Here is a 12,239-nt window from a genome sequence, read left to right as displayed (position 1 = left end):
AGAACTAACTACTACTGAGCATGTCATACTAAATCATAAAGAAAAAACTCCCAGAGGAAGTGACACCATTTACTTCCAGACATGGTGCTACCAAAAAGAAAAAAAAAAAAAAAAAAAAAAAAAAAAAAAAAAGAGATGGTTCACATGTCCATAACTGATGCTCATCAGCTTCTCAATCACAGAATATTCTGAGTTGAAACAGACACACAAGGACCAAAAAGTCCAACTCTTAAGTGAATGGCCTGCACAGGGACCAAACCCACAACCTCAGTTTTACTAGCCCCATGCTTGATGCACTGAGCTAATGTGAATAAGCAATAGCAAATCTTCATTTGGAGATGCCCCAGGGTATACAGATTTCTTTATTTCTTTGGTTAGCTTGAATTTAAAACAGAAGAGAAAGCTTCTGTTTACCCCATGTGAAAGCTCATATGACCAGAGTGTTTAAGGTGGTGTGATTTCTTTTTTTTTTTGCTTATAGCAATACATGAATTAAAGAAAACCAAAACATCTTAGGAGCATCTCAGTGAAGACTAATTACTGCAATTATATTTTTCTGTGCTCAAATCTAGTCCCAGAATTGCATTAGTTGATTTTCCCAGATCTATGAATGACTTTTAGTATCTGAAACATTCTCATAGAAGCCAATGTTACATAAGCCTCAACATTATCCTGTTTAAACTGAAATACAATTGCTGCTATCCAAAAGTGCTTTGGTCATAGACCTTCTTCCTTTTTCCTGAGTACCTTGTTGAAAAGAAACCACCCTTGTTGTGGGAAAAGGGTTGGGGTAGCCACGGAAGCATGTTACTGCTTTGGCAATGACCATGCTGAAGTAGGTCAAATTTTTAATGAGTAACATTTTATTTTTATCTGGGGGAGGAAAGGGAAACCAGAAATCCCAGATTATATTCTGATTTTGTGTTCCTTTTTCTCCAGGTCAAAACGTTTTGTATACACCAGAACAGCAGTCTTGTCCGAACAAGACTGACTTAAAAAAAAGCCCCTTAGTTTGTCATAACCCACTTTGTAACTCCTAGGCTCTGGACAATCCCAGTAGTGTTACAAAACTTAACCCACACTTAAGTTTACTGGTTACTAAAGTTCCATCCTTTTTCTCCTGGTGGTGATAAAGACCATCATGTAGCTTTTAATCAGGAAAAAAAGCAAAGAGGATGTTTCCTCAAAGTAACTGCTGCCCTGTCATTTCTAGAACTACTGAGAATTATTCTAAAGGAAACAAACTTTCTCAGTAAACTAGTGAAAAGTTGAACAAAGCTGCTCTATTGCCAAAGAAAATGTGCATACTCTTAATAAGACTGATGTTAAAAGACTCACTTAGTATGAAAGGCTTACCAGTAATACTAAGAAATGCATTATGTTAGCACAATGTTATATAAATGACTTTTTCTCCTCTGTAAAGCTGGCAATTTAGTAAGATGTCAAAAATATGCAGAGACAGGCTTAGCATTTTGAATTCTTTCTCCTACAGCCACCCAAAAACCAATCTTTGAAATAACAAGACACTACAGACCCTGGCTCCATGGTGAACCTCCCACCAAGGAAACTAACTGGTGGCAGTAGCTGCCCACAAATTAGCCCACAGGAAGGAAGGCAGAATAATATACTCTATTTCCAGAGCACAACAGCCAATCCAGGAATACTGCGCTGACAAGATTTACAGCAGTGTTAGAAGTGGGATGAGAATATGGTTTTGAATCCCTCTGGCAAACTTGGTTCTCAGTTGGAACTGCTACCTGTACAGGGGAGTGACAGGAGCTGCTTTGGACTTTGCAGACCTTCTTAAGGATGTGGCTGGGTGTTGACTGAGGGACCCAGAGCTTGCAGCTGTGAGTTCAAGTGGTTTAGCTCAGCCAGCCACTGGCACAGAGGACTGTGTGAGCCCTGGTGGTGAAGCAGCAGTGGGGAGCTGGTGCTGAAGCAATGAAGCATGAGTCAGGTGTGTGAAATGGTCTGGTTTGATATTTTCCATGAGTAGAGGCCACTGTTTGTGAGGAGCTCTGTGTGTAGATTGCAAATAGTCTCTATCACAGTTGGAAATGTGGTGATTCATTGTGGTCACTGTGTTTCTACCATCACTTGTTTTCTTCCATTTGGTACTCCTTATTTCATTGGGCTTTTTGTTTTCTGTCTCATCCTGGGCTTTGACAATCCATGGTAGATAGACATGTCATCTTCCTTAGCTCTATATTTATGGCAGGTGGAAAAAATTCAGTCCCCTAAGTGCTATTTGTTTCTCTTTTTCATCCACCAAGCATCATTGACTTGTATTTGTGTCTCTTGTAGATGGCTTGTGATAGGCTTGCAGCTGCTGGGGAGTACTCTCAGGTCCTAGGAGGCTGCCTGTCACTGGATTCCTTCTCTTCTTCCTGCTAGGCAGGCTGTGTATCTGTGGGTCAGAGAAAATTAATCAGGACTTGAAAAAGGTTCAAAGGAAACTTGGAACATAAAACTTGGCAACATCACCCAGGCAATTGGTGCTAGAATCTGACTAACTCCATTCCCTCAGGCGCTCTGCCAGTCTCTGCTGTGGCCTTTGCATATTTTCAGGCATACACAAGTTAAAATACCAAAAAATATTTTGCAGTCTGTCACCATAAAAAGCTGAAAAATTGTGTGCAGTCCTTTAATTCAGGACTTTCAAGTATGGTAAGCACAGCCTCCTTTTTTTCCCCAGTATCTGCAGAGTGCATTTCAGGGGCTCTGAACTCAGCAGGGCTCTATTTCCAGGCAAAGGCAAGAAACTTAGCAGACAGGTTTTCCAACCGTTGTTCCAAACACCTCCTTTCAATAAGAAGCCCCACATGGAAAATCCAGTTATGTATTTCACCTGGAAATCTGATAGTTATATTTAAAACTTTCTTAAAATCTATCCTAGCTTAAAATAAAACACTGTATGACTAGAAAATAACTTTTTATCCAGCTGACAAAGCCAAAAACTTTGACCAGCACTGGCAGAAAAGCAAGTGAGCAACTAGAAGAGCAGCTCTGGGGGCTGAAGAAACATTCCAAGCAAAGAAATATGAGAGCCAAATGTACAAATGGGCCAAAATTTATAACACTGACTCAATAAAACAGCCTCAAATGTAAACATGTTTAGGAAGTGACCAATGGAAATCAGCAAATTAAATTAACTTGAATGCATGGATTCAACTTATAAAATCAGTGACATCTTATCCCTGGAAAACAGTTGCCCTGGTTAGTGAGCCATTACTGTAAGCATTTTTTTTATGACTGTAACATGGAGCAAAGCTAAATACCACAGGGCTCGTGTACCAGAGGTAGAAGATGATGGTCAAAACAAACTGTAGTGCTTGGGAGGCACACAGAGCTGGTGAATATAGCTGGCAGCCTGTTAAGGGGTGAGAGCTGGGGGCATTTGTATTCACCAGATGGATCTTGTACCTACTCAGACAGAAACTGAAATAGTGCTATTCTATTCTATTCTATTCTATTCTATTCTATTCTATTCTATTCTATTCTATTCTATTCTATTCTATTCTATTCTATTCTATTCTATTCTATTCTAATGATGAACTGCAGCACATATTGCCCTTGAGATACTAACAGCCTGATAATAAATGCTGCCTCCCTTCAAGTCCACTCTCATATTTCACAGCAATTCAGGATACTGCCATTACACTTGCATTTCCCATTTTCTGTCATGGAATGACACCCTACTGGTGTGGATCCAATCCATCACATGCCTCCATAGGCTGTCACTCCTCCCTCCCACCCCTTACAACTCTCAGCTTTTTAGGATTTTACCTGTTCAATGCAGTGCACTCTGCTTCTTCCTCCAGCATCTCTTGTTCCTTGTTGCTATGGTCCAGAGATTTCAGCTCTGTAGAATGTGCCAGAAGGTGCAGAGAATCTCATGGAGCTCTTGGAGAGGATGAAGTTTGACGTCTTCCAAGTTAAATGGTTTTTATTGCTGTGGCTGATGCTTGAGTAGATATACCATTTTTCTAGGCTCTCAAAAACTGGCAAATCATGTGGCTGCCTTTTTTTTCATGTTCACTTTGTGCCTGCTTGTGTTTTTTCTTTTTTTCAGAGTACACTCAGTGAGCTCTGCTTGGTATAAATTGCTCTTACTAACCTCTTCCTCACAGATTAATTATTCAACAGAAGTGGATGATGCCTAGCAGCAGTAGAGAGTTACTAGCTGTTATTTTAACGAGGATGCTGGCACCTGCCTGCTGAGACTTTTGTACTGTGAGATAAGTGGCAAAGGAAGTACATAGGGAGTACACCAACAATGCCACCAAGAACTGACAAGCAGCCCTACCAAGCACACCTTGAAGTCCTGCCAAACCAACCCAGCAGATACTACTAGCTGATCATCACTACCTAACAGTAACACTGAGCTATCAGCTTCAGGCAACCTGTCAACCTCATCAAAGTTCTGCTCACACACCTGACTGAAAGAGATCAGTTCAGCAGCATGTTTTGTTTCCAGGCAGGAGAGCCCTGCTCCTTAGTAACCTGTTTAAAAAGCAATAAAAATTGTGTGGATGGGCATGACACCAGCCCAAGAGAGCTCATCTCCTCCGCATCTCCTGCTGTACTTACAAATAAAATATTAAGCCTACAGCTTAAGCACTTTGAAGAATGGGTGAGGGAAGCAAATCAGAAGTCGTATTAACTAGATGTGAAGTGTCCTTACCTATTAAAGTATGAAATACAGCAGCTACAGCGCCAGCCACAACCATGCACAAAACTGCTTTGGTCCTGTCTCTCTTGCTGTTCACAAACACCAGACCTACATTTTTGAAGTCACTCATCGGACCCGTGAAGAACTTCATCAGGGAGTATGCCAGCCCATAGCTGGCCAACATTTCCACAGCATCTTCCTTGACAGCAGCAATGCCCCTATTCAAGGCCTGTGGAAACACAGAAAGAGCACATGATGTAGCACACGTGGAAGGGTACCAAACAGTCTCCTGCATCAGGTTTCTGAAGGAGCAAGCAAATTTAGCTGTCATTGCTTTCACCCCAAGCTGGACTTTATTGCTCTGGATTCAGCAGCAGTAACTCGTGACATCGGCAAAATAATTCAGTACAGACTAAGTTCAAGTCAAATAGACTTGAAGATAAGGTAAGTATCTATTTCTGAAGTATATAATGGAACTTCTGCCATCCCAGATGTCAGTCTCTATCTTTTTTAGAATAATTTTATGACCTGCTAATAGTCATGGATAATACAAAACCACTGAAATACTGCTTTGAGGTTCCAGCCATGATTTCAACAAAACATAGTCCTTGCAGGTCATCCTTACAGGTATAAGCTCTGACATATGCTCAAACTTGAGGAGTGAAAAATTTTTTTTCTATGTAACAAGCTTTTCACAACATCCCACATAATTGTTGTGAATAGCTGATATTAGTCTGTGACTTTCACTATGAAATGTGAAATAATGCATGCAATTAAACATAACTCATCTCCTTTCATGTAGATGACATATACATATTTGTGTATATACATATTTGTGTGTTTGCATTTGCTACCATATTCATTTCTATCCCCTTGTAGGAAATTCAAAAAGAACTACAACACATATCTCTCAAGACATATTCAGGTACAAGTAACTTACTAATTTATTCTAGGTCTATGTTTAGAAAATGTCTACCAGTTAATCACAGAGAGTTAGATGGATTATTTTTACAACTAAGATGAGCTGTAAAAAAGATGTGTAATATTCCTTCACATTCCTTCAGAACCAAAATGCTTCTAAAGTATTGAATAAAAATGACAGGATGATACATTTTATCTGCAGTGTGACAGCATCAATCATCTGGTAAACCCAGCAAACTGTTAAAACAATATTAATTCAAAAACACGAAGGATGAAATACCATTTGTTTTAACAAGTATTTAGTTCCCATGGGTTACAGCTGATGTGTGTTGACAGGGTTGCAGCAATGAGGCAAACCAGGAACGTCTCACCAAGCCACCACACACTTATACCTCATTCACACTTATACCTCACTCACACTTATAAAGTTCCAATACCACCTTATCTGAATGAAAAAATCAGCCAGAGCTAATTGTGGTGAAGTCCTTCCATTTCAAGTGTAAGTATAAGCTTTTTGTTGCAGTTATTTGACTTTATTTTCCATTCCAAAGATCATAAAAGCAAGCAACTCCTATTGACTTGAAAAGAACCTGCATCCCTGAAGTAGAAATGAGCAATTTTCCTACTGTTATTTTCCACTCTTTCTATAAGACATTCTTAATTATTGAAACTTAAGCTGCACTGTCAACATAGCAAAAAGCTGTAGAAAATACCAACTTCTCCACCTTTGATGTCTGCCAAATCTCTCTCTTTTAATGTGCTCTGACCTGAATGCCTGAGACTCCAAATATTTTCGTCTGTCTTGCTCCAGTTTGTTTCTTCATGAAAACACCATACAGCACCATAATGCTAGACATGGAATACCTGCAGCTAAGTGTAACTTTCCCTGGGATACACATTATTCCATCTATTGAACTGATATCAGTTCAAATTATACTAAATCTGCTGGTGCCAAAAGCACTAGTGTGTGCACAAAATTGTATTCAAACAATTTGTGAAAGACTGTTGCCTCTGAAATAAATAGTCAAGTGTAGTTGACTTTTCTGATGATACTTGTGATGGTGAAGAAATCACTTTCAAGGTGTATACAGAGTTACAACCTTCTAATTTAAACTTGCTAGAAATACACAAATCTCCCAGTTGCTGTTGCCAGTAATAGACAAATAGCCTCAAATTATGCCAAATAAAAGGTTCCTTGATCATGGCTCTTCCCCTTTTTTTTCTTCTGTCAAGAATGAAATATTTCTGGCAGCTTCACTTTAAAGAGAAACAGCTAACTAATATCAGGCAGGCTAGTTTAAAAACTTCTCATCACATGTAAACAGCTGAATTATTTCCAGCAGTTTCACAAGCACAAGTGCTTCTACAGAATATCAGAGACTGTGGAGGATGGTAATCCATTTCTGACAAGGTCATGGGATAAACATGGCTTTAAGAAATAACTTTTTTGTCAAAAGGCATGGCACTATGATCCCTCTGCAGAGAGAGAAATCTTTGCCTAGCACAGACCTTATGCCAGTGAAAACAGCTCCATATGACTCTGGCTCTGGGCTAAGTAAGTTTTTCCATCTAAGTAGGACAGACAGATTTGAGCACTCCTCTTTCTCTCCCTCTCTGATCCCTTTCAAATGAACAAATGACAGCCAAGTAGATAACTTTGGAGTAATCTTCCCAGGAGACACCCTGTATACCAGGAAAGGTAAACTGGCAAAATCCAAAAGGACTTTTGTAAGAGATACATTGCCATTAATTTTTACTCCTGTGGAATGCATGGCTGACATGATTAAATACTCTAGAGGCTAGCTCTGAAAAAGCAATCCTTCTAAATGTTTCTTTGGAAAGATTCTTAGGAAAGGAACAGTCAATAGGGCTGTGTTTAGGGATGGTTTAGGTTCTGTAGCCTTTTTCTTTTTCACTTTAAGATGACAATATAAGAGTCTTCATCCTCAGTTTTCGAAGTCATATGAAAACTTGCAGAGCTTTTCAACCCTATGAAATTCCAAATATTTTTGCTGCTGAAGCTGTTGATGTCATATTTGATATCCTAAAATTCACAATAAATCCCAGATAACAGAAAAAGCTGCTTTGGTGCAATATGAAAGACACAGACACTTGATCTTTCACAGCATGCCAGCCATGCAGCTGGCAATTTTCCAGTCTAATTTCCTGTTAGATTTCCAATTAAATCTGTCATAAAGGAAAGCAATATAAACCAGGGCAAGGCATCCAATTTTTTAATCTGATTCTATTTTGAACACCTTTTGTGTGAACAGAAATCAATAGTGAAAGTTCATCAGCAGCATCACAAGGAAGCATACTTCTACAGAGATTTGTGTAGCTTGTGGGTAAAGTCACACACAGCTAGGCAGCAATAATACCAATGGCAATATTTAACACAGCATGTTAGCTCGATCACACACATTTCAGGTGTCATCCTACTGTCAACTGGCTTATTCATACCATGTTTGATGGGATCTCTAGGCAATCCAGATGCTGGAAGACACTGTTGGTGACATCAACTTTGCCTGAGTTCTTAATGTACCACTAATCTAACACAATAGTAGGTGAAAATGTCACACTATAGTGCAATTCACTAAATGTGATTAATACAAAGCCATAAATATAGCTGACCCTTCTAGAAATAACAGAAAAAACCCCACAGAACACATCCAGGCAGAGCAGAGTCTAGTAGACACATGGACAGCTTAGCAGAAGGAAGTCACATTCCTAAAGTACTTCTCAAAAAGGCAGGCACCAAGATGCACAGTTACTTCTCTGTAATTTCTTCTATAACACATTTGTTACCACTAGGAAAATGAAGTCTTTACTAGAGGACTTGCTAACAACCCTTTGAACCTTTTTTTTTTTAAATGAATAATTGTGTGTTGTCTTTAATGTTCACTAAAATGAGAGAGGACTCGCATTTTTAATTTCCCATCCCAAAGATTAAAGTCAGAGGGATATCAAATACATTTAACAACTTGCAAGCCAGTAACCACATCTTTACAACTGGGTACTGCAGTTGGCTTTAGCCTCTTCCAAGGAACATATGAGACCTCTATCAAATTTCCAGGACATGCATAATGGATGAATCCAAAACAAATGTTTGCATGCAAAAGCAGTGATTTGAAAAGCAACAGTTGTGAGAAAAATGTCAAAGGTCTAACTTGCCCTATTTTGCATGAACTTTTAGCACTATTCACTAATGTTGGCAGAAAAGGTTTGGTTCCAGTCTAGGGCTACACACCTCTGTTGCCAAAAATTCAAAGGCTGTCTCTTAAGCTGGCTCAATAGTTTGACCATTACGCACATAACCTTCCCTTCCCAAAGACTACTGGATGACTGATATTTTACTTTGTACTGGTTTGGAGGTATAAAAAATTTTTAAAAATCCACCAAGACAGCAATGCCTATTGTACAAGTTTTCTTCTGCTTTTAAAACTGATTATTACCTACACACTACTTACATTTCACAGTCTGTATCTAACTGTGCAACATTTTCTATTTCATTTGAAGTTAAATACTGACTCTGAAGTCACTACTTGACCCTAATGCTTGTGTTTTAAACAGGAGGACGTAAAATCCAAGAAATATAATTTTTGTCAATGCTCAGTTTCGTTTATTCCAGAAAAGCAGAATGTGACATATTGGAAGCTGGCATGTTCCTATGGCTTGTCTGAAACAGGGATTCTGACTGAGATTTTCAAGACTGTTCAGGCTAGTTATCTATTTACAGGTGACATCAAAAACCTGCTCAATTTGTCAGTATCTTGGCCAAATGTATGTTTGATTCAGCAAACATTCGTAATGTGTTACCTTTCCCTGTGCATAACCTTCTTCCTACATGGGATTCCCTAAGAAAAAGGAAGAGAACCAAAGCATCCAGTTAAAGAGCAAGCTGATATAGGGGGCAATCTATCTCCTGTGTCAAATAATCTCTCTCCTGATGACTCTTGGCTGAGTTTTCATTTGCTAAATCCTGTCACGTTGAAATCTTCAGCATTAAATGTACCAGCTGGCTCTGGCTGCTCTGCTCCCGTGGTCACTGCTGCAGGATCTGTGTTGCCAGAAGGACAGACACCTGACAGACACCTGACAGATCTGCTGCTCTGAAAGCATGGCATAATTGGATCACTGTGCAGGTGCTACCTGAGTGCACTGCAGCTGCATCTCTGCTTCTGGATGGTTTTCTCAAAAACACAGGAGCCCCCATAGGCAATATGAGATGAACTGGTAGTGCTCTGACACAGGCCTGTGTAAGGCTTCCATGGACACAGGTACAGAAGTGAGAGAAAACTGGGGAAAAATAACACACACACATTTATTTGGGCTCCAGAAGATTGTCCAAACACACTGTATGAAGAGAGCCCTGCAAGGGTACAGGGAGTCAGACCTTGTATCCTGAAAATTATGACTGAAGAGTGCTCATGCTTTTGGGTCTTTTTGGGCGGAGCTGATGTTTGGTTTGTTTTGTTCTGCAATGCTTTTACTCTAATTCAGTATATCTAATTTTTAGGTCAGCATCTGTTATAGCTCATGTGTCAGATGTCTGAAATGCCATCTGAGGCCAATTCCTATTAGCACACTATTAAAACACTTCACTTTTCCCTGCTTCATTACTAAAGCTGGCTGTGGGAGAACAGCCAGTCACCCCCATCCACATTGCTCTAAGTGCTGACACTGGCTCAATCCACAGAAACAAACCCAGTCCTCAGCAAGGGACCAGAGCTCTGAACCCCACCTGAAGGAAGACAAAATGCCTGTCCTGAGAGAGGAACACCTCAGCATCCCTGTGGTATGTGGCCTGTCTCTGGAGAGGATGTTCTTGGAAGAGCATTAGACTGACCTATGAAATGAGAGTTGAAATTCTTCTGTTGCTTGCTGCTTTTTAATTCACAGTGCAGGGCATGTGTCACATTTTATCTTTAAAAAAAGTTAGTGTACAAAAAAATCATCAATTTGATTTACTCTGCCTGCTTAAGTAATGAGAATATGGCCTAGAAGAAGAAAGCCCATATACCCTGTGAAACAAAAACCAAACCATGAAAACAAGAATGCCATCGGTTGCAATGGAAACTAGAATGCCATTGGTTGCAACTTTTTTCCCATTCCCCTTTCTGAGAAGCAAAGAAAAGCAAGAATGAACATTTTTGCAAGGTTCTTACTGTAACAGAAATGCCTGTTACTCTGTGACCATGATCAGGATCTCAGTTTTAGTGAGATTTTTTACTGAGATTATTTTTTTTTTTTTTACTTGTTGACATTAGCCATTTGTTGTCCAACGTCCAGCCTATGTGTCGTGGGAGTTTAAATAAATACCCTAAATCCAAAATAACACAGTTCTAGAGAACTTGCAGCCCTCGCTTGACCTGGGATGCATCAGGGAACTGCACCTTTAAACAGGCACAGCCAGGAATTGCAGGAATAACTAGAGCAGCAGTGGCAAGAGTCACCTCAGTGACAATGGAAAATCCTTCCCACTGCAAAAATTAAGGCAGAGGAGGACATGTCTGGGAGCTGGAGGAACCAGCTGTGGCACACTGCCCTAGGGCACCTACTGCCTGTGTGTAGATTAATGAACAACAGGTTACAGCACAATGAGGCAGAGAATAATACACAAACCACGGATGAATGTGGTGCAGGACCACAGGAAAGAAACCAGACTCAGTGAAGCTAAAAAGTGGTTTTTTTTTCAAATTACATTTGACAGAGTTCCAGAATACTTATGACAGGAAGCAATCCTGGAGAGGTGAGTCAGCTGCTGCAGATGGTTCCCTCCCTGTGGGGTATGGAGAACATTGATCCTGTAACCAAGAGAGCTATGAGCTGTGACTGTGGGAAGCCCTTCAGGACACACATCCTTGTGTGGAACAGGGATGTCTGACACCATCATGAAGGAGACCAAAACCACTGCCATTTCCACTGATGTCTGCAGAGAAACATGACTCCTGAGGTGAGACCATGAGCATTAACTTTTCCTGGCCTTCTTTTAGGGTAGCAGAAAAAAACCAATGTCAGAGATATTCCTCTGCATTGTGACTTTCCTGGCATCCTCTGACTGATGCTAACCAATTGTCCAAAATGTATTCAAGGGGAAACATGCAAGGGAATGCTTTGTTCCCAAAGCAGTGTGCCAGCTTTTCATTCAGGTTTCCCTGGAGCTAGTCTGCAAAGGTGAGAAGCATTTGGGATTATGTTGCATAAGTGTGGCAAACTCTAGGCTGAGTTATTTGTCTTCAGATCTTCTTCATGCCAAAGACTCATTTTCCTCACAAAAGCCGTTTCTGTTTCTAAGTCTAGGAGTAGAGACAAATAAAATAGAGACATAAATCGAGACACAGAAAACTAGGAGAAGGCTGATTCCCTGTCTCTTCAGATTGCACAGTGAAATAGCTTTTGTTTCTTCACCAAATTCCATTTTGATTACTTTTAAGTGCTAGAAAACACCGGGGAGGATATAAATGCATATCACATGTATCTACACACAAATATTTGCCTTAATAACAAGTGATACAGTAGCTACAGCAGTGCTCCTTCTTTTGTTTTTAATTTCCCACAGAAATAGGCTCTGTTCTCTTCCACGCATTATATCCCCAAAGTAAAATGTAAGCTGATTTCCTATCGGTTGCACATTTCATAAAAT

The 12,239-nt window shown here is 39.9% G+C and overlaps 1 protein-coding gene across 1 annotated transcript in view; it reads right to left on the bottom strand.

Annotated features, from left to right (window-relative positions):
- Positions 1 to 12,239, bottom strand: part of ANKH (ANKH inorganic pyrophosphate transport regulator) — a 96,392-nt gene that overhangs the window by 36,193 nt on the left and 47,960 nt on the right. The window contains exon 2 of the mRNA XM_079300272.1: positions 4,688 to 4,904. Within this exon, the coding sequence (XP_079156398.1) occupies positions 4,688 to 4,904 (217 nt within the window). The remainder of the gene's footprint in view (positions 1 to 4,687; positions 4,905 to 12,239) is intronic.

The sequence above is a fragment of the Erithacus rubecula genome (genome assembly GCF_903797595.1).
Source record: "Erithacus rubecula genome assembly, chromosome: 3".
NCBI lineage: Eukaryota > Metazoa > Chordata > Aves > Passeriformes > Muscicapidae > Erithacus > Erithacus rubecula.
The sequence above is the reverse complement of the archived record's forward strand: the minus strand, read 5'-3'. Positions and strand labels throughout refer to the sequence as shown.